Genomic DNA, 27,790 nt, shown 5'->3' with positions numbered 1-27,790 from the left:
GAGGTTAGACACGCACACCAGGCCTGGTGCCACTGCCGCCTGCCGCTGCCACTGCCCAGAGCTGGCGCTGGCCCATGTGTCTGCCAGGAAAGGGGCTTGAATGGGCTCAGTGGGGAGGCCGGCAGCAGTGCAGTGAGGAGTTTTAAAAACAATGGCGTGAACAAACGCTCAGCAAAAGGGAGAAAATGTTTTTAAAACCAAGTCCAACTTTGTAATGCTTATCCTGAACTGTGGTCTTCGGGGAGGTGGTCTGAGGTGGGGATATGTGTACCATCACCTCAAACTCCTGCCTGCTCACCTGACTCAGTGCAGGCAGCCTCAGCTGGGGTCTGGGGGTACAGCTTCTGCAACAGCACAATGCCCCTGATCCCCAGTGGATTTCATATATATATATATATGCATATCCACATGCATGTTTACATATATATATTCCCTCCTTGCCTTCTGGGGCACAGCAGTTGGTCAAGGGGGAACTGAGCTTTGGGCCCCTTGTCCTCTGGTGCCTCTGGGGGTACGGTTTGGTTTGTGCAGTGCCCTGCCTCCTGAGTCTAGCTCTCCTACCCAGAATACTGCAATGCATTCTAAGTCCAAAAATGTCTACAATAAAGACACAGCACATAGTAGGTACCCACCCTCAATGCATGCTGGCTATGTCAAAGGGAGGCTGGGCCTTCCAATAGCCCACTCATGCCTCAATGGTCCCACCATAAGTCTCTCCTTGACTTCTTGTATGAGGGTTCAGGGTTTCCTGTAAACTTCTGTGGGTGAGCACCATGCTGTATGTCAGAGGGAAGCGGCAAGGCCGAGACAAGGCATGGGCTACCTCCACTTACAAAGAGGGGTGGTGGGCACTGGAAGATGAAGAGGCTGCTGTGTGCCTCTCTGGTGGCCGGGTCTATCATCAGGGCCTGAAAGCTGCTGTTCCTCAAAGCAGACTGGACTGCACAGAAGGATCAGGCGGAGACAACTACGGGCCTTTCAGCCTTAACACGACCACTGAGACCAGTAGTGACAAGCAGATGTGGAGGAGGAGATCTAGTTCCATATTTGCCTGCTGTTCCCCAAGGCCCGGATTCATGGGAGAATCTGGGTCAGAGGAAGGAAGGCCATGACACTATGTAGATATCAGCTGCTGGGCATCCCGGGGAGATGGCCCCTTCCTTTGGTGAGAAGAAAGGCTGTTTCCCCATCTGCAGGTACAAAAGAGGCTTCCCAGTGAGGTCCAGGGACATAGCAGTAGACTTTGAGTGCTTAGGCTCTTGGCCTCAGTTTTTCTGTCTGTGAGATGGCTATTTCCTGACTCCAAACTGAGTGGCCAGGACAGTGTGGCACCACACATGTATGAAGAGTGTCCCTTCTCTGCTGTCATTTTTCACACAGGCTCTCAAGCCCCTCCCATGCCCGGGGTTCCCCAGAAAAGACCATGTGTCTTGTATCCTATAGCCCAAACTGGAACAGAGAGAGGCTGTTGGGCCCAGTGGGGGCTGTAGTTTCTTCAATTTCATCTTTTCCACTTCTCAGCTCTCTCCACGATCAATCATAGAGCTGTGTGTTCACCGCTGCACCCCCACAAGCCTGTTCAAACATTAGGCCAATGGGAGTAAGGCATGCTGGGTACATAGGCTCACCCCCTGGTCTGCATGGTTCATCTGAAAGGGTCTCATATGGTCCTCAAAGCCTTGGCGGCATTTCAGAGGCACGACAAGCTCTCCTTCCTGCACTGTGGCTCTCAAGCCTCACTCACTGATGACACCAGTTCTAAATTCTTCACATGCAATGACTTGTCAATGCAGCTGGGGAAACTGAGGCCAGGGCCTGCCTGCTCAAGAATGGTAACAGAGTAATGGCATAAGCTTCAGACAGCTGACTCTAGAACTCACGCTGCCCACAGTCTCTGCTGGACATGGTGTAGTAGGAGGCGATGCAGCCGCTCATGTCCTACCACTTCTCACAGATGGACTGCTCTGGTACAGGAAACGAAGTCTCTGATTCCAGGGAAGGTCTCTCTGTGGGAACGTGGTGCTGGTCAGTTTAGCTGGGGAGGGCCAGGCTGGGCATGGCTACCACAGTGTCTGCGGACAGGCCCTGGTTCTTATGGCCCAGGGAAGAGGACAGGCCAGGAGCTGGGTGTCTCCTTCCCTCTCCCAAAGGCAGGTGTCTATAGATGGTCTTGCTTGTGAGCCATCCCAGGTTCCCGCTGGGCTCAGGCCTTGTCCACGGTGGGATGGGACTACTGCAGATCAGAGGCAGCTGCTCTCAAGGTACCCTGCCCTATTACAATGACAAAGGCCTGCATCTTCATGAGATAGTGCACCAGACTGCCATCACCTCAGGCTTTGCACAGTGGCACTGTGGAGAGTGAGGACGACTCGGCTGCCTATTGGGAGCTGGTTGCCCAGGTCAAGAATCCTGCCTCTCCCGATGCCCTGCCAATGTCTTCCAGGGTAAGATGCTGCTTCACTGGACATCACAGGTGGTCTTGATCTGGACTCAGATGCTTGGGATCCCCTCTGAGTTTTTGCCCCTGGAATCCTTGACTTGGCCAAGAAAGCATCAGTAACAATTCAGAGAGCAGCTGCATCAAGGAGCTCCATCCTTGCAGGATGCAACCAGGCAGGTAATTCTACCTGATCCTCGAGCCTGCTGCCCTGGGCCTCAGTCCCAGCAGGGCTACTGCACAGACTCAAACCACCCCAGGGCCCAAGCAGTCGAGTGACATGGGCTGGGTTGAACAGGCTGCTGGGAAGCTAGTGGTTCTCAACCAGGGGTGATTTGACAACTGGCATTTCTGGAGATGCAACAGGTCGTCATAACTGAGCAAGTGCCGCTGGCCTTGGTGAACCAGGCACAGTTCAATGACAGACAGTTATGTGCCCCAGAGTGTCTCCAGTGCCTAGGTTGAGAAGCCCTGGCTTAAACCCTCATGCTGGTGGTGTCAGATTCTCACTATGGAAAAAAAAAAAAAATGACAAATGCAAAGAAAATTCAAAAAGGAAAAAACAATTCCTGAGAAATGAGAAAGCAGTATGAGGCAGTGCTGTGGTGAGGGGGCTGAGAGGGAGTGCTGGGCAGGCTCTGAGGGCCCCACCTCACATACGGGCTGAGGCCACACTGCTCCATGCACACTGACTGGCTAGACACTTGTGGTAGCTGGGGCTGCTGCTCTGACCGCATCTGCTTCCACTCCAAGGCTGGATGAGGCCACCGGTAGCAGCTTCCTGAGGCTCACAGCACTGTCTACTCTAAGAAATCTAGGAGGCTTGAGGGTTCCTGCTCTCTGGGGCTAACTGGCTGGCAGCAAATTAAACCACAGAAACAAGGAAATAACACTGACAGTGAACAGCTTCTGCCAGGTTTGCCCCCAGTCTGCCACACACCTACTGAGGCAGAAGCTTTGGGCTAGACAGAGGCCTGGAATTCTCAGGAAAAGGGCCCTACAGGAAGCAAAACCAGGACAGCGGCAAAGGGGGCTCCCAGACAGTTCAGTAGGCTTCGTTCCATTTCATTCATTAGCATAGAACACACAGCAGTGGAGAGCACATGGGACGCACGAGCTTGATGCTCTTAGCCATAGAGCGATAGATATGGGGGCGGTGTGACAAAGACCCTGGGGGAAGTAGGAAATGGGACGCCATCCCTGGTTGTCTTGCACAGACTGTCCCTTGGACACTTCTGTATTCTGCTACCGTCCTGGGATGCTCATGGACCTCCGAGAGAATTGTGTCCATGCCTGACCTGAGCAGCCCTTTCCAGCACCAAGCCTGCCCATGGATGCCAGGCCTCAGTCCTGCATGCACTGGCTGGGAGGCTACTTCTCAGCCCAGCTCTTACCCGCTTCTGAGAGGTCTCTCAGGGAGCTGCTGAGGGCGCTGCGCTTGAGGCCCTCGCCACTGGCATAGCTGTCATCCAGGCAGGCCCTGCTCAGTGTTCCGTTGCCTGACTCCTTTTTGAGGCTGGAGCACTGTGACATGCTGGGCCGCACGACACCCTTCTGTTTCTCGAGCTCAGCTGGAACAGAGAAGGACGACCAGTGAGAGGCAGTGGGCACTGTCCTGGGCCCTAACTCCTGGGAATACGGAGGGAGATTCCTGGGAAAAGGGGGGCATCATGGGATCCTGGACAAGAGATGAGCTCTGGGCAGTGCCCAGAGGCCAGGCTGCCTGTGATAACAAAGACTAGCACTTTTGGGCTCAGGAGGGCTGCAAGTTAGGCCTGGATTGGGAGAGGAGTGGGCCACACTTATCTACAGGGGAATAGGTAGGAAGACTGCAAGTCTGCAGAGAACTAGAGCCAGGGCCCCAACAGTTACTGGGCCAGAATGAGGATCAGGACTGAATGGCATAAGCTCAACTCCACAGTGACCAGAAACAAGGGTTAGGCTAAGGCAAGCAGTATGCTGAAGGGTAGGATGGCTCCCCAAGGGCTGCCCTGGCACATGTTGTTGAGGGGACAAAGACCTGGACATCTCATTGCTGGGCCTCAGGGAGTCCTGGCACCAGCCATTTCTGAATATTGTCATTGCACACGACAGGAAGGCTCCCTGGGAAGACCTCTTGAGACTTAAGAGCTATGCAGCGCTTCTCAGAGTTCGGCTTGGGACTTACACTCTATCCGGTGCTTCTCCATCTCTTGCACTTCAGCAACAGACTCCCTCAGGTCATCAGTGAACTTCTTCCGGTCCTGAGGATTGGGAGCGTTGAAGTTTATTAGCACTTTGATATCTGCTCCAGGGACAGCAGACGTCAGCCGGATGCCATTGGGGTAGTCTGCAGGGGAGGAGAGGAAGGGCCATGGAGTCAGCAGTCACTTTATGGTCCACTGGCCAGAGAACAAGGGTGGTGTGCCTTGGGATGAGCCCTGAGGTGGCCTCTGCAGAGGCAGAACGTAAGCAGGAAATGGCCTTCTCTCCAGGACATGGGCGACAGCCTACCCTAAAGCTCACGGTTACTGTCAGGCACCAAAGCCCTGGAGGACAGTGGCATTCTCAGCTGTGTGGTGTCTTGTCCTTTTCTCCCAGGGAACTCTGGACAACAAAGCCGTTTACTCCTGAAAGGCTTTCAGTTATGGCTGGCTTCCTTGGAGTTACCATGTCCTCCACCCCATATCAAACAATCTTTCTCTGTGGGTTGGCTCTCTTGGAAGTACAGGCTCCTGATGAGCATCTCCCGGAAGAACATGGAAGTGAGTGAGCACTGAGTGGCACCAAGCTGAAGCCCAAGGTATCTAAATCTAACGTGAAAATTTAGATATGGACTCAGCAATTTCCTCTAAGTTGTTCAAACCACATATGATGTGCCTAGTGAGGCATTCTCACTGCAGGGTGACTGGTGCTTTCACCTGGCATCTGGGCTGCGGGGCATATGACTATGACCACCAGCATTCACAGCCCAGCTTCACTCCTGGGCCCACTAGGTCTCTGTCCTGGCTTGAGCAGACAGTTCACACAAACCTTGCCAGCACCAAGGTAAGAAACGGCTGTGAGGGGACAGGACAAGTATCTTTCTGCTCCTCAGTCTGAGCAACAGGAGGGCTGAAATCCTCAAATGCAGGCTGCTAGGACAGTGGTTCTGGTGGCCAATTGTGGCTAACAGTTTTTGAACCTGCAGGTGTCTGGAAGGCTGATTAGAAGATGGTACCAGCCTATCCTAAGACAGGAGGGTCCGCACTACTACAGACACCTCAGCCCTGTCACACTAAGCAGAGCGACTGTCCCAGCTCAGGAACTTCTGACAGAAGAGACAAAGGAGAAGAAAACAGCAGGCTGGGGAGAAGGGGCCAAGCAATAATGACTGCACAGGTAGGAGTCAGCTCTGGGTCCAGCTATACTACACCGTGGCAAGCCAGTGTCGGGGGTTGTAGGAGCCAGCACTGTGCCCACATTAGAGATGAGGGGTTGGTCCTAGGATAATGAACTCAGCTTCTGCCTGTGTCATCAGACTAGTCACCGAATGCTTCTCTTGATGAACCCGACTCTGCCTGGTAAAACCCTGGCCCCTGACAAAGCACCACTCTATTTGTCTAGCCTGACCTGAGGAGGGAATGTGTACCCAGAAGGCTTGCATCCTAGCTGAAGGTGACAAGGACAAGGGAAAAACATGCCCTCTCACACCCCACAGGGCCCAGGGACTCACACTGGTTCTCGAAGAGCAGGACCTGCATGCCATAGAGGGAAAAGGACTGCCGGAAGCTGTATGTCACTGAGTTCTTCTTCTTCTGGAAGATCTTGGTGACCTAGGGCAGCAGATATGGAGCGAAGCTTCAGTGTCTGTGAGGAGGCTGGGTCCTTGTGCCATCTTAGCTGGCACCAAAGCCCAAGACACAACAGAGGGGCCAGTGCCCACGCCTGGGGATGGGCAGCTAAGGCAGAGTGGTGCTGACCTCAGCGGCCAAGGCCGGCTCCTTTAGAACCACTTCTAGGGGCGTCATCTCCAGACTAGCAGAAAGCCCGTCACATGGAAGAGGCTCTTCAGACATGAGGACACAGAACTGAGCTGACCTGTTCAAGGGTTCAAACCTTCATGCCTGAGTGAGGTCTCTGCCTATCACAGCAGTCACTGTTGTCACAGACCAGATCCAGCCAATTGGGGAATTGTGCTGGTTAGCTTATGACATACTGACACACTGGAGTCATCTGAGAGGAAAGAACCTCCATTGAGACAACTCCTGTATTACAGTGGCCGGGTAGGCAAGTCAACGGGGCATTTCTGTATTGAGATGGGAGGTGCCACCCCAGGTGGTCCTGGGTTGTATAAGAAAGCAAACTGAAGAAGCCAATAATCAGCATTTCTCCATGGTCTCTGCTTTGTTTTGGTTCCTGCCCTGACTTCTTTCATGATGAACTATAAGCTAAACTAAACCCTTTCCTCATCAAGTTGAGCATGGTGTTTATCAGAGCATAGAAAGCAAACCAGGACAGAAATTCTATTTGGGGGAGGGGGGCACTTCCCTGCCAGCTTGGGGGTGTGTGACCTATTGAGCCAGGCAGAGTCCTGCACTGTCCAGAGGCAGAGATACACTTGGGAATGCCACATGTGGGCTGGAGATTGTTCCACTAGAAATCTTAGAGCTTTATGGGGTCTGCAGCTATGTGGAACTCTCCTAAAAAGGGGCCTGCATTGCTCAGGGTGCAGAGTTGGAGTCTGTCTCTTGAACTGAAAGACTATGGGCCAGTGCCCTTGCTCAGGCATGGGCATAAGGACCCTTGGGCTCTGACATCCCCCACCACACACACAACCACATACCACCAGGAGGTCATTGAACAGGAATATCTCTCTCTGGTGCAGTCCCAGCTTCTGGGGTTTATTGGGGTCTGGAACTTCGAAAAGCCGGCAGTAGCAGACCAGCCGTCGATGGGGAAGAGAGAGTACCTGTGCAGGGAAAGACATCTGACTATGGTCACCTGCCCTCAGGGGCCTGGCTGGGAGGGAATACTCCACCACTGTCCCCAAAGGCACTCCGATTCCTGACCTCTGCTCTCCTGCAGGACTTCAGTAGCACCTGCATCTGCCATGCCCCCTTTTCTCCCTAACATGTCAGAGAACTCACGGCCAGAGATGAAGTCATGTGCTCTGACTCCTCCAAAAGCACCTTTACTTACCAGCCCTGTGTCTGCAGACAACCTTCCCAGAGTCCTCTCTAGAGAGGAACCTGAGGCATGCAGAATGTAGAGTAGCTGGTGCTACAGGACACTGCAGAGCCTTGCTCTGATTTGAATCCCCAGGTATGTCTACCAAAACCCTACCTATCCCTATGGTGCCTTCTAATGCCTGATGGCCAGGGCCTTGTCCTGTGCTCTGCACCGAGGCTAGTTCACAGAGCACCCCTACAACTAGACCACAGCCAAGCTATCACCCTCCAGGCCAAACTGTAAGCCAGTATTCTGGGGCGGAAGGGGCATGCCATCAGCTAGGCCCAGCTCTGCTCTAGGAGTCCTGGCTCTCACAGGACACGGATGGTCTGGTAGAGTCTACCTTTTGGGCCTGCTCACAGGAAGTCAGCTAGTTGCTTGGTGGAGCTGCTAAGTTCAGGACTTCATTTTGAGGAGAGAGAGAGAGAGACAGTGTGGCCAATCTGGCATGCTCAGGGAGCCCAGTGTGAGGGAAGATGGAAGATGTAGGCTGCAGGGGCAAGACAATGGGGTGCTGGAGTCTTTCCTTGGGCAATCTGGGATGGGAGCTGCCCTGAGAGGGCTGAGGACAGGTAGCTGGGTATAATGGAGACTTTCAGGGATGTGCCTGTTTGTGTATTCTGGGACATACGGGTAGCCAAACGTAGGGTGGCTGGGATAGTGAAGGTATGAGCCCATCTGCTAGGCTTGCCGCCATCACCTTCCTTGTATGCCTAAGGTCTTAGGACCCACAGAGGTGTGAGGCTGGGTGGCTATGAAATTGAGATTCAGCTCTCTCTGGAGTTGCAGCCCCGGGGCATGGAAGAGGAACTGTAGAAGGAACTCAGAGGAAAAGCAGAGAAGTACTCACACAGCCAAGCCCATGATGCAGGGATCCGATCTACAGGAAAAACACAAAAACTACATTGACGTTCCCATTCCCAAAGGTCACTGTGTCCCTCCCTCTGCCCAGGAGGAGTACTGCCAAAAGGAGGTCTTGGCTCTCTGTGGTCTCTTGGAGGATCTGAGGGCATCCCTAGGTCAGTGTTGAGCAGGCACAGACCACATGCCACTGTGGCCCACTAGTCACCAAGGGCCTCATGTTCTCAGGGAGCAACTGCAATTCTCAAACACCAGAGGAACTACTCAGAAAAAGCTCCTGCCAGTGGGGGTGAAGCTGAGCCAGGATTTCACAAAGGGGTGGAAGACTGGGCCCATTGCATACCGGCTTCTTGCCCACGATGAGCTTCTCAACCTTCTGCACCTGGGATACATGGTCCTCGTTGGTCTTCAGTTCCCGCTTACGGATCCGCTCATAGATCCCAATCAGTGTCTCCCGGGGAATGTCTTCACCATCATCCACACCTGCTCAAGGGAAAGTGATTAGATGTGAGAGTGGCTGGGTGTTTGGGCAACCGTGGCTCCATTCAGCCATGGGCCCCATGCAGACCTTGGATTCATGTATTTCCAGCAGAACCGGCAGAGCAAACCTCTTCCTGGTTTCAGCAGAGCCACAGCCCTTCAAGGCCCCAGTTATGGGTCTCCTTGAGTCCTCCCGCCACAACCAGGAGTTCACAGAACAGGGCTGTGCTACCTTCGAAGCCATGTCTGCAGGCCTTTTTAGATGTAGCTTACAAATGAAGTAAAGGCCTGTGACATGGCCACAATGGTCCCAACTCCACAGGTGAGTCGAGGGCAGTGGTTCTCAACCTTCCTAATGCTGTCACCCTTCAATACAGTTTCTCATGTTGTGCTGAAGAACAAGAGTTATTTTTGTTGCTACTTTATAACTGTAATTTTGCTACTATTATCAATTGTAATGTAAATATCGGATATGCAGAATATCTGATGTGACCTTGTGGGGGTCGCAGCCCACATGTTGAGAACTACTGGGCAAGGGTATGCACAGGTTGTGCAAACTGAAGTGTGACTTGGAGAGGAGCCTTCTTCATGTCCTTCCCACCTCATAACTCCGGGTAAGTGTAGTGGATAGCCATCCCAGCATTGGCCTGGAAGTTCCAACCTCCATTGAGGCTTCAGTAATGATCACGCCCACAAGGCAGGGCAGAGGAGGGAGCGGAAGACCGAGGAGCAGGAGGAGGTGGCTCTCTTAGTTCTGGGACGCGGGACGCAGGAAGAGACCGAGCAGAGTTCTCCAGAGAACACCGCCGGACTGCCCTATACCTTTGCCAGACCCTGCAACCTACCCCTTCATTTGTAAGTTACCCCACAAAATAAACCTCCCTTTTAACTACGTGGAGTGGCCTTAATAATTTCACCAATAGGTAAGTGACCCAGTCTCCTGGGTCTGGTGTCCTCCTTTGTATAGCAGGTCACCAAGAACGTTGGTAATAAATTCATGGTGCTTGTCACAGAGAAATGAGGGAGACGCTCATGGTGTGTCTAAGCAATCTTCCCAGAGCTGTGGCCATCTCTGGTGTCACCATCCCATGGCTGAGGCCTAGGCCTAGGCTATAACTGGGTACCATAACCACAAGTACAGACACACCACCTTTTGCCCTACAGTGAGAATTTTAGGGGGAAGAGAAACCCTCTGGAGAGCAGGCTTCCTGCAGCAAACTCAGCCCTCAGCCTGCACAGGACCAGGACTGTGAGCTTGTCTCATGGGAAAAGAGATGCACGCCAGCCTAGCGGTGGTATTACTGCTTCCTTCTCAAAGGCCGAGAGACCCAAGTTCTCACCCACATCCAACATCAGCCACTTAGACACCTTACTGTGTACTCCTCAAACAAGAACCACAGAGGTACAGCGTAATGAGAAAAGAGAGTTTCCACAGGTGGGCTCAGTTCCTAGGGCTCTGCTGCAGCTGCTCTGTTCAGGCCAAGACCTTCAGGGAGGAGGTGTGGCCTGGTAAGTCAGGGGCTATACTGGGCAACTTCCACTCTCTGTTTTTCAAAGATAGACTATGGCCAAGCAAGATGGCTCAGTGGAAAATGAGTTAGTTGCCAGGCCTGATGACCTAAGTTTGATCCCTGAGACCCACATGGTGGGAGGAGAGAACTGACTCCCCCCAAAACTGGTTTCCTCCTAATATCTCTGAGCACTCAGACACATACTCACACAAATACATAAAATGTAGTTTAAAGAAAAACACAAAAATAGACTCTCTTTAGTGCAGTTTTAGGCTCAAGGAAAATTTAGTAGAAGATAGGAAGTTCCCGGAGCTCCCTGGCAATATTCCCCAGAAACATGTTTGTTAACGGCCATGACCTGCACCAAGTCCATGGCTTGCACAGTGGCTCAGTTTTGGTGTCTGACCTCCCATAGCTTTGGACAAGCATGTACAAACCCCACTAGTCAGTTCTGGAGAGATAAACTCAGCTGTTAAAACTTGCTGCTCTTACGGAGGACCTGGGCTTGTTCCCGGCACCCACATGGTAGCTTACAACTGTCAGTAACTCCAGTTCCAGGGACTCCAAGGTCCTCTTCTGGTCTCCATGGACACCAGGCACACATATGGTGCATCAACATACATTCAGGGAAAAACAAACAAAAACTCACTCATAACACACAAAATAAAGATGGAGACTGGAGATATGGTGTAGAGATTGAGGGCACCAACTACTCTTCCTGAGGACTCCGGTTCAGTTCCTGGCATCCACACAGTGGCTCACAACTGTCTGTAACTCAATGCATGTGATGCACAGGCAAAACACCAATATACATAAAATATATCTTTAAAAAACCCAACACTCGACTGTCACACAAAATACTTCCACCCCCCCAACCCCATCCTAGGTTCCCAATCCTCCTTCCCCAAAGCCTTGGCCAGTCCATCTCCCTGGTCTTTCTCAGCAGCCACACAGGTAGGTTGACAGGTAGTCTTCCACACGGTCTGCATGTGATCCGTATCTCCGCCAGATCCCTAGCTGGTTTCTTTGTGTCGGCTGGCCAGCAGCCCACTATGTGGATGCCCTGGCATCCACCCTTCCATTGTGGCTCCCTGCCATGACCTGGTGGTTATGAATAAAGATGCTCTAAAGTTGGGCTTCAGAGATGGCGCAGTAGTTTAGAGCACTTGCTGCTCTTGCAGAGGGCCTAGGTTTGATTCCCAGCACCCACATGGTAGTTTACAATCAGCTATAACTCCAGTTCCAGGGAAACTGATGCCCTCATCTGACCTCTGTGGGCACCGCGCGTGCGCGTGCGCGCACGCACACACGCACACACACACACACACACACACACACACACACACACGTGTATATATGTTGGTAAACATTCATACCCATGAAATAAATAAATTTAAAAATTAAAAACAGATGTTCCAAGGTTCTGGGGTGACCAGGGTTGAGTTCAGTGCCTTTGTAAACGAGGTGGCTGTACTATATAATTTTCTTAGCTTCTGGTGATGTGGGTATAATGTCCATTTGACAAATGGAAAAACCTGAAAGTTTTAGCTAAAGGGAAAGGCTCCAAGATGCTGAGCAAGTCCCCTTCACCATTTTTGAACACCACAGAGCCTCCCTGCTACTGGCACTGTTGGATAAACTGAGGGAAACTGCTGAGGAAACGTGCTGGGGGTATGCCTCCCTCAGAAAGCTCCCTGACTTGGAGAGGACTAGACCCTGTCCTGCCCCTGCCAATCACCTGCTGTGACCCTGGGCCTATCTGTCCCTCTAAGCTTTGGTCCCCCCTGAAGCACAGGTCAGATGGGACCAAAGGCACACAAGTTCCTGGCTGGAAGAGAAGTAGCTAGAGCTGACGGGGTGGGGGGACCCAAGCACTGCCTTGAAGGCAGCTGACCTAACATCTGACCCTGTGACCCTGTCCCTCCTCAAGCCTTCTTCCTCTAGGAAAAACAGTTACAGCTTTTCTCCTAAGGGTCACATGGGATTCTGCGACCATAAATTTGGCTTGGTCCACAAGAAAGGCTGGGAAGGGCAGGGCCTGGAGCCATCAGCAGAGGCAGCAACTAGCACCCTGCCTTCTGCTTCACCCCAGGCCTTGGGAGGGTGTCCCTGAACTTCTGCTTTCTGCCTCCCTCCTGGTGACTCCTTAGGAATCACAAGCTTCCTTGGGCAATGCAGCCAAAGGCCTCATGCAATGAGGACTCTGGCCCTGGCCCACTTAGCACTCTTCCCCCTCTCGCACAGGACCTGCAGGAACCACTGATGTGTGTCTGGAGCTGAGCTGAGGCCATCTTCCAGGGGATGTGGGGTTTTCCTAGCCTTCCTGCTACAGTGGTCCTGCCACCAGAGGGTGAGTAAAGACACCATAAAAGTTCACAGGAACTGGAGGGCACTACCCAGGGGCATCCTCCTGCAGGGAGACAGATGACAGAGCCAGTTGGCACTCAATAATCTGATCAAGTGGGCCTGCTGCAGACCAGCTCTGCTTCTTTAGGTAATATACGCACTATCTCCAGGGATGTTCTCACCTGCAGTCAAAGATCTATCCAGCTGGGAAGCAACAGCCCTACTTCCTTGACAATGCATGGCATTTCCTACCATGACTTCTGTAAGCAAACACCATGCTGACAGGAATGGCAGAGAGGCCTCCCTTTCAAAATGTATCTGTTAGGTAAACCTCCACAGAAAGCAGATCCTCTCTGCCCTTGGACCAAGCAGACACTGCCTCCCCTGTGTTGATGGGCATGTGTGGCGCAGGCTGCACTCCACTCTGCTGAGCATGTGTAGTGCTGGGCTTGCTGAAGGGTCCTCTGTGCCAGGCTCTCTGAACCCAGATCTGAACTCAGGTTCATGTGTCTCCTCTCAGTGTGTCTGGGTCCTCAGGGCAGAGGAGAGCAGGGCTAGGGGTTAGGATGTCCTGCTCCTGGCTCACCTCGGAGGTTCTTGACAAAGTCCTCCAGCTTCATCTTGCGCTCAGGCTTGACATTGGGGCTGTACATGTCTGTGTTGAGCAGGATGATCGCAAAGGCCAGGATGAAGATGGTATCTGGGTTCCGGAACTGCCGTACCACCCCAGGGTTGCAGACACAGTACCGCTGGCTGGGAGGACAGGGAGCCGGTCAGGATCACCAAAGCCTTGCACTTACACTGTCTGCTAATCAACCCTGACCCTGGGCCCTGCTGTAGCCCTTCCCATCCTCATGGCAGGGAGATCGCTGGCTGCCCAGGAAAGACCTCACAGCGAAGCTCCCTGGGATCCAGGTGCTGCTCTGGGGATGTAGTTCACCCATGGGACGGGCGGGTACAAGAGGGAAAGCTTCAAGGCTGCGTCCCTCATTCTCTTGTCTGGAGAGAGGACATCTCAGTGATTGCCTGAGACCTCTGCCTTCAGCAGTTGACCGAATGCTCCATTCACTTGCTCTGCCTCACTGATCACCACAGCCATCCTTCCCCCAGAGCCTCACTACTGGAGACGGCATGAAGGGGCAGGGACAGAGCAGATGACAGCACCTGTATGCAGCACAACTACAATTCAGCCTTCTCCAGCCCGGCCCGGCTGAGTGACACTCCCTCCAGGAAGCCACCTTGGGTGGTCCACGTTCCATGTCCTCACTCCTCCTGGCCCCACTTCTACAGCTGGGTAAGCAATGGAGAGGAGCCTTCTCTACCCAGCCTTAAGCATGGAGGCCCCAACATAGCAGGTCTATGTACTGTCCGAGGGAATGACTACAACTTCACTGTTGTGCCAAGTTGTGGTCTGGGCTAAGTGGGGTCCTTACTCCTCTGCCCCTCTCTAAGTGCTACTGCCTTCCCCACCACACTGGTGGGGGAAGGGAGGCACAGAGAAGTTAAGTAATCTGTGTAAAGTAACATAGCAGGGAAGTGGTGGACTCAGTGAGTAGCCCAGGACACATGGCTTTCTAGCCTGTGTGATGGGTTACCATGAGACACTGTAGGCCTGGGAATGGAAAACTGCCTCCGGAAAGCCAGCGAACTGTGAGACAATGATCAGAATGCTGGCAGTGGAGACATTAACCTCTGAGACTACATTTCCTCATCTGAAAAATCAGAATAAGGTCTGCCCTTCCAAACTACAACTGCTCAGTCCAGTGCCTGGGATACAAGGAGCCACTTATGCATGGATACCTATCCTGCTGTGGCCCTGGATCCCTGCACAGCCATGAGGGGCATATCCCTCTCCACGGATGTGGTGCATCCCACTTTACCCCACACAGGGCCTGACCTGAATGCCTCGATGAGCCGCTCCACTTTCTGGGCCTCCCCTTGGACTCGGATGTGTGCCTGGAACTTGCGGAGGGCTTCGTCTAGCTCCATGGCAGAGAAGTCCATCTCGTCCACCACACAGCTGGAACAGAGATGGATGGCCTGTGAGAGCAGCCAGGCCCATGGGGATGGCACATCCAGTTCTGTCACATGATGGGGCTTGGGCCTCAAGAGCCAATGGTCCTTGAATCTATGGGGACAGACAGCCTGCCTGCCTCTGGGAAGCCTGGCCCTCAGATCCCCAGGCTTCTGAGGCTTCTAGAGACTCCATGTTTGTGTGCCGTTCTCTACAGAGGAGCCCAATGGAGAGATTAGCACTGCAGTTCATATACTCCACGGGTACACAGAGGGTCCATGAAAAGAGAGCCCTCAGGGGCCAGACCAAGATGTATGTCCAGGCAGTAGGAGCTTCTCAAGAGCCACATTGGAGACTGAGTCACCCTAGTGTGAGGAAGCAGGGCAGGAGGGGAGACTCTCAATTCTCTCTGTGATGAGGCCCCAGTACAGAGGATCAGGCCTGGGAGGCACTTCCCAGGATGGCCTGGTGTCCATGTCACTTCTGAAAGCAGCTACTGCCACAAAGCTAGGGTGGACTGTGGTGATGTCATTAGCCAGGGACCTGTCTCCACTCCCAGACCCATTCTGGGGCCCAAGGAGGGCAGCAGGCTGGCAGGCAGAATCTGGGCGGTTCAGCTTCTCTCCAGGAGGCCTGCGAGGCAGGCTGGGGGCCTGGCTACTTCCTGAGGCCAGTGCTATTTTCTAATGGGGGGAGAACAATGCAAGGATTTCCTGAGGCCAGAAACCCAGTGGGTGGGGGTGGTCATTGGGGACCTACAACGCCGTTGCAATGGATCTGCTTTCCCTGCGCCTTGCTCTCCATGCTGATTAGTGAGAGGAAGAGGAAGAAACACGTGAGGACTACTGGAGAGGTCTGCTGCATGCCCTTGGCTAAGAGCATCAACCTTCTGCTGGTGTCTGCTCTGCGCCAGCCTCCACCGAAGCTTTAGTCCTTTGATTTGTGTATTTGGTCAGGTCAACGTGCACATTTGTAAATTCAGGAGGGGTTTCTGTGTGAGTACATGTGTGGATGTATCTGAACCCAGGCCCACCCCCTCATACCTGATGTCCTGTGTGAAAAAAGGCACAGTGCTGGACACCACCTCCCTGAGATGGGGGGCCAGTGGCAGCAGTCCTTGCCAAACGGCCTGAGACCGCACTGCAGGACACCACAGAACACCCACGCTGGTGAGCCTGTTCCATCTCTGCTCCCCAGCTGCTGCTGTCCTCTGCAAAGCACATGGCTGAGCACATGGCCGGGATGACTATGTACACTCTTCCCAATACTGACTTCTCCCTGGGCTCAGTATTTCAGTATTTCTGCCGGTTGTAAAATCTCCCAGTCACAGGACTGGGGACAATCCTAGCAGAGATGGCTAGCAGGCCATCTTCACTGGGCATTGCTCTTACCCTCACCCACCTGTTATACATCACGGAAGGGACACAGTAGAGAAACTGTGTGCCCTCCTGCTAGGGGAGACAATAAACCCTGGGCAACACTATTCACAACAGAAGCAGCTGGAGGATGGACCCAGGAGCCCTGCTCTCTGCAGGGTTTCCCATAGCCCAGTGTCTTATACTCTAGCTTTCAGGGATGCTGGGGTGTGGTTGAGTGCTGCCCTCCAGGAAAGTGGGATTATGAGTTAGGCACAGTTGGATGGACAATTGCCCGGTCAAGGAGGCCACACAAATGTAGATCACCTGAAGGTCATGTGTGATGGCGAGAGGTTCTGGAAGGGAGGATGGAGGGACTGTGGAGGGTAGTGGAGTCTGTATCAGACACAGCCTGCCACATGTACCTGGCAGGGTAGGGATGTGGGAAATGGCATGGGGTGTTGGATTGGGAAAGTAAGATTGGGTGGCAGAGGCGGGGTGGTCAGTTCAGGCAGCTAGCTCTCCACACGTCTAGGTTCCCTAACCTCAGATTTACCAAATGTAGGCCCAAAATAGTTGGGGGGAAAAAAAAAAAGAGAAAATCAATTTTGTCCATGGTGAACACACAGACTTGCTTCTGTCATTGCCCCCTAAACTGTATGGAATACAACTGTCTACAGAGCATTGGCGTCACATGGGGATCAGTAGCTGTGAGATCCTGAAGTCTGCAGAAGGATGTTTGACAAGTAGGCATTTTTAGGAAGTACCCTGAGCATCTTGGTGTTTTGGTCTCTGTAGAGGAGTTTAGAACCCATCCCAGGAAAGCAAGAGGCAGCTCTATGTCCCAGCAAACAGCAAGCCGGATGCTGATGCTGCACATAAGTAAATGCAGGTGATGTGCATGTGAGGACCCCATGGCTAACAGCGGGTTGTGCATGTGGAACGGGGCCCTGACCCCCAGACTTACTCGAGCACGTCACGGTTGAACTGCTTCTGCCGGTTTCCCAGGAACTCACCGATCATCTGGCGGCTGAGGCCCTTGCGCTGCAGCAGGAAGTGGGCCACCCCCACCGGCGTGTCGGGCACGAAGCCGCGCTCAATGAGATACTGGATGCCCTTCTCAGGCTTCCTGGGTGGGATGGACAAGAAGAATGCTCAACCTCTGGAGTAGGGGAGGGTGGGTCTTATAGCAGGTGTTCCACATCCTGTCAACTGTTCGTCTACTCCAGACCCTGACCCTTGTCCGGTCCCTCCTATGCAGCATGGGTGCTGACTTCAGAGTTCAAAATGACATCCTGCTTTGTCTGGTTCCAAGCCCTTCACTCAATTGCCTAGAACCCATGCTGGCACTGGGGAGACATAATTCCCACCTATAGACACTTCTGCAAGCATAAACTCCATCACACAGCGACAGATTTGCTGCCTATTCTTCCACATGGAAACTGCAGACAGGTGGTAACAAGTAGGGATCCTAACATTTGGCCATGGTTATTGTGTCCAGTCCCTGTGGAAGACCCATCTGCACGGATTCAGAGTCCTGCTCCTGCAGCTCAGCAAGTGTCACTCCATGCGCGCACACACACACACACACACACACACACACACACAGATACATGGCCTTGTCCTGCCTAGGTGTAAAGACAGCTAAGTCAGAGTTAGGGGTAGGAGGGCCCCTGAGGAAAGGGAGCCACAGATCTCAGCTGCACCAGGGCCTCAGCTTGACAGCCAGAGCCCCAGGGTTTTGCTAGGTTAGAAAAGCAGCAAGCAGCCTGCAAAGACAACCATGGCTCTGCCCTGATTGGTTCCCTTTCTAACCTTATTTTGTATGCACATATTCATCCAATCAGGGCCTAGCTGACACCCCATCTATCTAGACCTTCCAGGGCTGGACAAACAGAAGATTTAGTGAGAGCTCAATGGAGGGGGAAGAGACAGAAGACTACCACAGAGAGGAAAGGGAGTTGCCTAGAGGCAGCCTCCAGGACCAGAGGAAAGGCTAGTTAGTAAGCAGGGGACTCATTCCTGCCTCAGCCACCAGGGATCTAGGATCCCCTGCTTCCAGGCTTGCTGGACCTGCTCCTGCTCCTCCTGCCAGTGACCCACTGACTTGTACTGCAAAAGGACCACTCCTGCTGGTACCCTGAAGTCCTGAGAACCCCAAATTGTAAGTCTCTCAGCTGGCACCCAAAGCCTTCTGGGAACACAGGCATGCAGAAACCAAGCCCACTGCAGAAACAGATGCGAAATACTACAAACCTCTTGCCAGCCTGTTGCTCCAGAGGGCATTAGCCGCTCCTACAGTCCCATCCAAACTGTCACTCCCACAGCAAATAGTTTCCTTATTTTCCCTCCTTGGGAGGGAAGCAGGATGAGCTGAAGACAGGAAATGGTCTCTACCTACTGACACTTCACCAGGATCTTCCAGGACCTGGGAAGAAGTACCTACTCAGCACCAGGAAGCCTCATGCTGAGCAAACTGTGCTGCAGAAGCAGAGCCAGAGGCCAGATTTCCACCAGACACACCACACTGGACTTGCTGGGGAAGCCAGGACCACGGGAAGGTGTCTGGGGCAGTACTACGGGGTTAAGTGTGTCCTCCCCATCCTCTGCCAGGGTGTGGTCTCACTAGCTAGGACCTCAGGGCACATACAGTTCAGACACAGCAGGTACAGAGCCTATAGCCTGTCCTGGCTCCAGGACAGAGCATATTACCTTTGACACCTGGCTGGCTATGTGGGGGGGGGGGGGCAATTCAGGGTCCAGGGAAAGGACCAGAGGGGTGTCGTCTGATGCAGACAGACTTCTTCCTGCCCTCAGCCTCTGACTTCCTGTCTGTCTTTGTGTAAATCTGAGCCCTTGGCTCACTTGGCAGAGAGCTCCTGTTGTCACAGAAGGATGACATCAGTGAGTTTGAAAATAGCTGTACAGGTGACTCTCAAGATATGTGTCCTGCTCTGGAGGATCCACCAGGCCACTTGGAGTTGTGTGGAACCCCTAGGGCCAGGCTGGACCACTGGACCAGAGTAGCTCCCTTTCCCTCTGTCCATAGTCATTGAGAACTGTTGAGCAGTGAGGTGCACTCTAGAGTCAGCCCAAACACACCCAGCCCTGTGATCATTAAGTGGGGAGACCAGGCACATTCCCTTATCCCAGTGGGCAGAGGTCTATTCTGTCTTCTATAAGAGACAGAACAAGTACCAGTGTCTTCTGGTCCCTTGACAGTAGTGTCCTGCAGATGTGCTGAGTCCCTGAAGCTAGCCTGTCAGGTCCTGGTAATGAAGTAGCCCAAGATGACCTGGTCCATTCCCCACTCCAGTGGGTACTCTGCCCCTCTCCCCCAATTTTGGGCACATTATTACTTCTTTGCCTGCACCCATAATTTTACACATGCCCATGATATCAGGGCTCCTAGACATGTTCCTCTACCCAGAGAAGCAGGGATGTTCTATAGGGTGCTAGGCTGTGGCATCTTCCAGGGCATAAACTCTTCAGGTCAAGGTGCCAGGCATAGAGCCTGCTGTGGACACTGGGCTGGTGGCATGGCCAGGGGGGCTGGGAGCCTAATGGAGGGATAGGCCCGTAAGTGCAGCAGAGAGGGTCTTTCTAAACAAGGCCTACGGATACCCTCTAGGTAGAGGCCCATGGAGGGGTTGCTGGCTGAGGGTTACAGGCTGTCCCAGGGTAGTTGGCACTGGGGACTAGGGGAGGGAAAAGGTTGAGTAGACAGACAGCAGATGAGTGGGCCTAAGGCCTGCATGCTTGGAACAGGATGCTTAAGAGTCAGTTTCTGTGTTTTAGAAGCTTCCCCTGGCTGGTTTGAGATCAGAGCCAGGGCACTATACTAGCCAAGCTAGGGACGCTCTAGCACCTAGCCACTGCACAGAAGAAGAACAGGTTGGGGCCAACTTGGGACCTGGTCTCTGCTGATGTGTGTGTGCGCACGTGTACGTGTATCTGTGTGTCTGTATAAGCTTGTGTGTGGTCACCAGGAGTACAGGTAGAAGGGCAGACTCATAATCCTTGACAACTACTGCTTGTGACCCAAGCCCAGGGTAGGAGGGACTGACCCTACCTAGATGTCACAGAAGAAGCCATAGTACCTGGGGCTGAGGAGCAAGGACTAGGAGCTGCAAGCCACTGTGAGGCTCAGGTGGACAGTGGGTACAGGCTGTGATAAGGGGTAGCTCCAGGGCCCAGCGCAACCTCTAAGAAGCTCTTTGCAGGAGTGACTACCTCACACTGGCCTCCATGCAGGTGGACAGCCATTTTGCTGGATAGGCATGCTATGGACACCCCAGCTGTCCTTTCCCACTGTGAGTGAGGCAATCCCTGCTCTGTGCAGACAAGGTGGCCTCTATTCAGGCTTCCCTACAGGAAGGAAGCCAAGGGCCTGCTTTGATCTCTGAACTGTAAGTAGAGGGGCATGCCAAAGTCCTCTTTGGCTACCTGCCATAGGCCAACCAAGTCCCCACCCTCCAAAACTATGTTTTCTCATTGGTGTGCGAGGCAGGTAGGGCTCTGGCTGTGGAGACAGATAGATAACAGGAAGCCTGGGCTTAAATCTCAGTTCCATTTACTGGCCGGGGTCCCTGGGGGAGACCTCTCAGGGGCCTTTGTATCCTAGGGATGACTGGGTTACCTGCCAAGAATGAAGCAGGAAGTTCAAGCTGGAAGCTTCCGTCAAGTCCCCGGGAACTGTACAGACCACAAAGGAGGAAACGGGCCAGGTCTGATTAGGACCAACCAAAATGTATCTTCAACTTAGTGGTTGGAGAGACTGGGGCCTTTTGGGGTGCTGTGTAGGGAGTCAGGAGGGTTCCTGGTGAAGGAACCACTCCCTTTAGAGACAACAAAATGAGAGGCCAGAAGAGTCAAGTACTCAGCTCCAGGGTGCCCAGTAAGATAGTGCTGCGTCTTTAAAAAACTCTGTTGCCTCAGGAAGCCCCCAAGCTCCCTGAGCCATCACCCAGACGCTGCAATGGAGAGTCAGCTTCCTAGAGTACATACTGCGAGGACCCAGCATCAGAGAGTGTTGGCTTCTGCCTCTCTGCCTCACCCACCTCATCGTCTGGACCTAGAGGTCTTTCTGAACAGGCAGGAGGTTAGCAGTGAGCCCACTCACAGTTCCACCCTGCTGTCCCCTTCCAGGTCTGGTATGCCTGCCTCCTCTAAGTCTGGCTACACCAGCTTTCCTAGGCATCATGTTGATTCAGACGCAAGTGTGACTGAAGTCCACATTTGCTGCAGCCACTTCCTCCACTGGTCTCTCCAGTCTCTCACTGTCATCCCACTACAAGCTCTCAGTGGCAACAGCAGCTACGGCTGGCTCTGAGTGAGGACAAGAGTGAGACTGTGAAATGACCTTACGGAGTATGAATGCTCATCTGCCCCACCCACAGCCAGCTGCACAGGGCCAAGAAGAGCCTCCAAGGCCTCTTCAGTGGTAGGAGGTCTGAATGCAAAGGCTGAGCTGAGCATGATGACAGCAGCCACCCATAGTACCTCCTGGGATGGCAGCTGCCAGCCAGGCCTTCGCCCCTTTGTCTCAAATCCTGTCCAAGTCCTGGGAGCAGGGACCCACGCCCAAATGAGGCTCAGAGACCTAGGAACACACTCCAGGTCTTGGGGTAGATCAGGGGTATAGTCGGTCCCCTTTTGCCTGGGGTTTCTGGATTCCTGCCCTCTCTCCGAGAGCTGCCTACCAGATGTGCAGCTGGGGCCTGGACAGGGGGCTGAGCATCCTGGGGCCTGAGGACATCTGGAGGTGGCACAGCCTCCTGAGAGAGGCCCTCACCACTTGCCTCACTTTTTCAGCTCTCCTGTTTCGTTTTCTTTTTCTGGCTCTCTCACTGTGGCTCACCATGCAACCCTCTGCAGACCCCTAAAGAGGGATGGTCTGCACAGACAGCTATCACTTGCCAGAGAGGTAGAAGACCTAAATGTCCTGGAGGGGACTCAGCTGTGCAGGCGAAGGGGGCCTGGAGGAATGACAGTAGTGACAGCAGGAGACTGGAGACCCTCGGGGGAGTCCTGAGCTGGGGACCTGACATGGAACTGCTGAGGACCAGGGAAGGCCTGGCTCAAAAATCCAGGGCCTAGGGCAAAGCAGCTACACTCCAGCCCAGGCCACAGTTCTGAGCACTAGAGCTCTTCCCCACATCTATGGAAGAGCTTTAGAAACGGACCAAAAGGCTTTAAGACTGGCAAAGAGGTCCAGCTTGTTTGACTGGCAAAGTTACAGCAACATGGCTTCTCGCAGAATTCCTAATGTTCCCTGACCTGGCATCATGATCAGAGTGAAGGAGGAAACTGAGGCTGGGTGTCTGTTAGGGGCTAAGCTGGGAACCAGCCAGGGCCTTGGTGTCTTTCCACATGGAACCTTATTGGCTCCTGCCGTGGCTACCAGCTAGATCTCTCAGAACCAGAGCTGCTGCAGTTTTGCCCCTTTGGGCTCGGCTGGCCTGGCCTGTTTCACAGCTATGCACTTACCCTGGTCTCTAGTAACCTCTGGAGAGCCAAGTTAATTTTCATTAGTTTTAATTAATGCACGCCCCTAGGTTGGGCCCTCCAGTCCTGTGTCTGGCAGTGTAAAGGGGCCATCTCTCCAAATTCACCTCTGATCTGGAGGTGGCTCCAGTGTCCACTGAAGGATCTCAATGAGCTGATTCTAAAATTCCCAAGGAACAGCTACCTGTGAAGGATGTGACAATGGAGAGGTCCTTGTCTTAATACCATGACACATGAGCGGTTGGGGAGATGGCATTTACACACATATATGCATGGGCACACACAGGTGTACTGGCACCTGCACACTCACACACACACACACACACACACACACACACACACACACACACACACACACATGCACAGCAGGTGTATGAAAGTGTAATGGTTAGACCTATAGTAAGGGTTGGCATTTGGCTCAGTTGTGAGCACTTGTCTAGCCTTTGCAAGGCCCTGGGTTCGGTCCCCAGCAGGGAAAAACAATTATTAGAACAGAAAACAAAATGTAGAAAGAAAAGGCAGTTCAAACACAAAGGCACTAGTGGCTGCACTAAGTGAAATTAAACCCGTCCATCAGATAAGAGCAATGCAGCTAAAGCTAATTAGATGCTTCGCGGGGTCCTTTTCATTGTGTTCAAATTATATCCACATAATAAAAAGACAAGAAAGACACGGAGCCAGCGGGGGACATACTTGTAATTCTCAAAGTCATCCTTAAGAAGGCCTCATGATGACAGATCCTCAAGGGACAAACACTGAGCATCAGGAGGCTGAGGCAGGAGGGTCCTAAGTTCAAGGCCTGCTAGGGCTGTACAGTGTGAGTTCCAGGTCGACCTGGGCAGTTTTGTGAGATCCTGTCTCAAAAGGGAAGTACTCGCCAGTGGTCCTAAATTCACTAAAAAAAAAGTGTCAGTGAAGAAATGGGCAAATAACCCGCAAGGTGTGTTATAGACGAAACAGCGAAGTGCTAGCAGAAAACACGAGTTACGGTGACATAACCCATGCTCTGCCCGCAGGAAGCAGGGCACTACGGAATGGTGTGGGCGGGGAGCAAGCACTGTCAGGTCCAGGGGTGGGAAACAGGCACAGCCCCTTTTCAATATGAACTTGGCGGCTCTGATGCCAAAGAAAGTCTCTACCCAGGAGCCTACAATTCCACTCAGCCGTCACCCTGAGAAGGCGCTGGGGCAGTCCACACACAGTGTCATGTTTCCAGAGACATGAAGAGGCTGAAGCAACAGGCCGACTAACCTTCAGAGGACCATGCTGGGGCGTACCCCATGTGGTACACAGGAAAGAAGGTCTGTTATCTCCGGCAAGCGAGACCTTCAACAGCCAACCACTGACTGGGAGGTCCTAGGTTGAAGTCATCTAGCCCAGGCCACAAGTGATGAGAACCAGGTCAAGTAACACCACCACATATGTTTGTCCTTGTACTCTGCACATACCAACCTTGCATTCTTAGAGTCTGGAAGGAGGTGTCGTCAGCACCAGCCCTGTTTTACAGACGTGGAAAACACACAGTAGGTCCACAGGGAAAAAGACCTGGGTGGGCTTGGGTTCAGTCATCAAGAGCTTGCTGTGCAATGATAGGGACCCAAGTTTGACCCAGCACTCAAAGCCTACCATCCCGGTGCTGGGGAGGTGGAGCCAGAGGACTCTGGGGCTCACTGGCCAGGCAGCCTGCCTAGCTGAATCACTGACTTTCAGGATTAGAGATTCCATCTCAAAAAGTAAGGTGGACAATAAAAGATGACACCTGACATCAGCCCTGGTCCCCACATGCATGCCCCTAAACAAGCACGATCTTTCTCTTTCACATGTGCATTTGCACACACATGCACACACACAATGGAGAGGCTCCCACAGTCAAAGAGGACACATCCTGAACTGTAAGGCTTTTGCTGTGAGGCAGGATACATTTGTGCGTTAAGTGATGATCGATGGAGAAAGAATCTACAAAAGCCGAAGCTGGTTGGTCAAGGAGATTGTTTCCCTTTGCCTTCTGTACCCTACTGGAGGCCTCCACCACCCACTCTGCTGTAACCCGTTACTCCAGCCCGGGCTGAGGGGCAGTCCTGGAGCAGGGCAGTGTGTAGGAGTAGCAAGGCCAATGGAGGGCACGGGGACTAAGCAGGACACACTCACCAGTGACCTGTAGCTATATGCCACACCCTCCCCACCAGGTCCCTCTGTTGTCCCAGTCCATCTGCACTGCTAGGGATGTTCAGAATCACACCATCCTAGTCTTAGAGGAGCAGCAGGGAGCAGCGAGGTGTGGCTCAGATGTGGCTGGCCCCCACTGTGCCCCACTACCCTCCTGTGGCCCTTCTGGGAAACTCCTAAGGTGTATGCTTGCAACCAGCAGGCAGGCTAAGTCACATGCTTTCCAGGTCCACAGCCCCCAGGGAGACCACACCAGGCTGGCGTCTGATGACCCCAAATCCCAGAATCCCCAGGGAAGGAAATGTGAAATCTCAGGTTAAACAAGAGCGGCCAAGGTCTCCTCTGAGGGTGTGCTTGGCCCTCCCCACTTCCCATGCTATTTTTGACCCTGCTAAGAATAGTTTACTTTAAATATCCATCTCTTACCACGGCTTGGCTCTCAGGACCGCCCAGCTGCACCTTCCCTGAGCCCCTCCAGAGCAGCCACTGAAATGGCCCAGTCTACTGTTCTGTCAGCTGTAGCCTACAGATACAAACCTGCCACTGGCTCATTCCAAGACCTTTGCGCTTCATATCGGCCCTGAACCTGGCATTTGAGGCTGAGCCAGCTATGGGGACACATGGGTGGGCATGATGGGCAGGGATTTACCACAGAAAAGTCCCCATTCTGCTGTCTAGTCCAGGAACACCTGCCATCTCCACAAATGGCCCTTGGAGGAGCTGGATCTCCCAGGATCAAAGCTGCTCTGACCATAAACATGGTGCAGCATCCTGCCTTGACCTTACAAAGACTGCCTGAAACTTCTGCCTCAGTGGGGATGTGCTCAGAGGCTCACAGCAGGAAGGAAGGTGAATCTGCCTCTTGCCTTCTCTGCCTGGGCCCAGGGTTGTGACTACCAAGGCCATGTGGGTCTGTCTTCCATGCATGAAAGGGGACTCACTTGTTGAAGAGATTCAGGCCAATGCGGTAATGTCTCTTACGGATGACATCATTGCTGAAGGCTGGCGAGTCCCAGCTGTTGCGGGTCTCCTTGTGGTATGTCTGCTTGCTGAGTGTCTGTTCCCGCAGGCTGTCCCGAGAGGAGGACTCAGAGCTGCAGTTTATGGTGTCGTTGGAGTTGGATGTGCTGTTGATGCTATCATTGTCCCCATCTGAGTAGTCAGACTCAGACTTGCTCTGCCGGTTGGCTGAACCATTGATGGCCAGGTGGCTCTCGAGAGGTCTGGGGGGCCGAGGCCGCAACTCAGGCTCCTCCCGGGGGAGGCCTTTGGGGGGGCCACCGTGGGGGCCATGCTTGGGGCTGCCTTGCTGTCCACCGAGGCTGCGCTCATAGGCACTCTGCCTCTTGAGTGAGCTTCGATCTGAGCGGTCACTGAGTTCCACAGAGCTGTCACTGGGTGGTTCAATGGTAAGCAGGGGAAGGTGCTCCACTCGCAGCCGTGGTTCTGGCCGCTCCAGTGATGGTGTGCTTCGGCAGCTCGTGTCTGTGTCAGCCTTGTCCTCCTTGTGGGCCAAGGCCCAGTAGTCCTGGGCTGTACCCCCAGCTCTTAGCCGCAGGTCCGACTCTGTGCTGGAAGGCCGATCCCCAGCCTGTGAGAGTGGAAGAGGGGGTGACAGCTCCTCCTCATCAATGTAGAGGGTGACATCACTATACGAGGCTGTCATCTCATCCAATTTGCGGTGGTCCATGCCATGCAGGCTCTGCTTGGGCTCAGTGTCCCGGGCCCGTGCTGTGTCTGGGGCTGGTACCTCCTCACTGTGTAGGCTGCGGCAGTTGAGGGCATCATCGATGGACTCAGCCAGGGACTTCACCTGCCGGGAGAACGCATCCTCCAGTTCCGTGATGGCGTCTGCAAAGTCACTGGAGGGTGCTGGAGACTTGAGGGCTGGGTCGCTAAGGTCTCCACATTCTGATGGCACCAGGGCCCCCAGCTGGGAGCCATCATTGGTCACAGAGACTTGCTTGCCCTCAAAGTAGGAGCTGTGCACCTTCTCGGGGCCCTCGAAGGAGAACTGCATCCTCATGTTGGACAGCACAATACGGCGTGACATGCGGTTCTCCGACATGGAGCTGCGCAGGCGCTCAAAGTTCTTGTTCATTTGGTACTGGCGGAAGGCCGTCTGGATGGTGCGGGCTGCATGGCGGGTCACGAGGCGTCCCCCATACTTGCGTTCTAGCATTTCCACCTGGGGGGGTAAGGAGAGGAGAATGTGGGCCCTGTATGATGGTACAGAAATAGACATCTACCCTTTGCTATGCTCCAGAGGGATGTAACCTGGGATGGTCTCACCACATCCCCAAGCTGCTTGAGATTGCTGCATGTTTTCAGTGTCAAAGGGGACAAATAAATGCCAAGACAGGATAAAGGTGGTGCACACATGTGCTGAGAATCCCAATACCTCTGGCCACAGAAGCTATGGGCCCTGGAGGTTTTCTAAGGATATTATTATCTACAGATGTGACCCCAGAGCTGGGGAACCTGAGGCATGAGCAGGTCAGGACCTAGTCAGAGGGCCTGGCTTCACCTTGGCTCTGGTCTCATCACCTCTGGCTGAGCCTTGGAACCATGAAGTTCCCCATTTCCTTAACTGTGATGTAGGACTGCAGTAGGGCCCGCTTTCTAGTGCTCCAGTAAGCTCACAGCGATGGAAGGCACAGGCCAGGGACAGCTGGATGAAGACTTCAGCCCCATGCCTAGGTAGCAGTTGCAGCTGTGAGGTCTCTGTCCTTGCTATACAGAAGGCTGAGCTGAGGCCTAAGGAAGACTTGGCAAGGCTGGCTCTCCCTCTTTGCCGTTTGGCTCCATGAGTTGGGAGTTGGGAGTTGGGAGGGGTGCTGGGCAAGCTCTTGGGCACCTCAGCTCAACAGCTCTCAAGAGGGACCCACGGCCTCCTGAAATCTCAGGCCATGCAGTCTGCCCA

At 53.4% G+C, this 27,790-nt stretch overlaps 1 protein-coding gene across 11 annotated transcripts in view; it reads right to left on the bottom strand.

The window, feature by feature from the left end:
- The window catches only part of Iqsec1 (IQ motif and Sec7 domain ArfGEF 1), a 334,707-nt gene that overhangs the window by 3,739 nt on the left and 303,178 nt on the right, over positions 1–27,790 (bottom strand). For all 11 annotated transcript variants that reach the window (XM_036182942.1, XM_036182943.1, XM_036182936.1 and 8 more), the window contains 10 exons: positions 25,809–27,055; positions 17,162–17,323; positions 14,723–14,845; positions 13,412–13,578; positions 8,832–8,971; positions 8,478–8,507; positions 7,242–7,367; positions 6,132–6,231; positions 4,605–4,766; positions 3,832–4,008 (listed from right to left, as the gene is read on the bottom strand). In XM_036182942.1, the coding sequence (XP_036038835.1) occupies positions 3,832–4,008; positions 4,605–4,766; positions 6,132–6,231; positions 7,242–7,367; positions 8,478–8,507; positions 8,832–8,971; positions 13,412–13,578; positions 14,723–14,845; positions 17,162–17,323; positions 25,809–27,055 (2,434 nt within the window). The remainder of the gene's footprint in view (positions 1–3,831; positions 4,009–4,604; positions 4,767–6,131; positions 6,232–7,241; positions 7,368–8,477; positions 8,508–8,831; positions 8,972–13,411; positions 13,579–14,722; positions 14,846–17,161; positions 17,324–25,808; positions 27,056–27,790) is intronic.

The sequence above is a fragment of the Onychomys torridus genome, chromosome 3 (assembly GCF_903995425.1).
Source record: "Onychomys torridus chromosome 3, mOncTor1.1, whole genome shotgun sequence".
Classification (NCBI taxonomy): domain Eukaryota; kingdom Metazoa; phylum Chordata; class Mammalia; order Rodentia; family Cricetidae; genus Onychomys; species Onychomys torridus.
The sequence above is the reverse complement of the archived record's forward strand: the minus strand, read 5'-3'. Positions and strand labels throughout refer to the sequence as shown.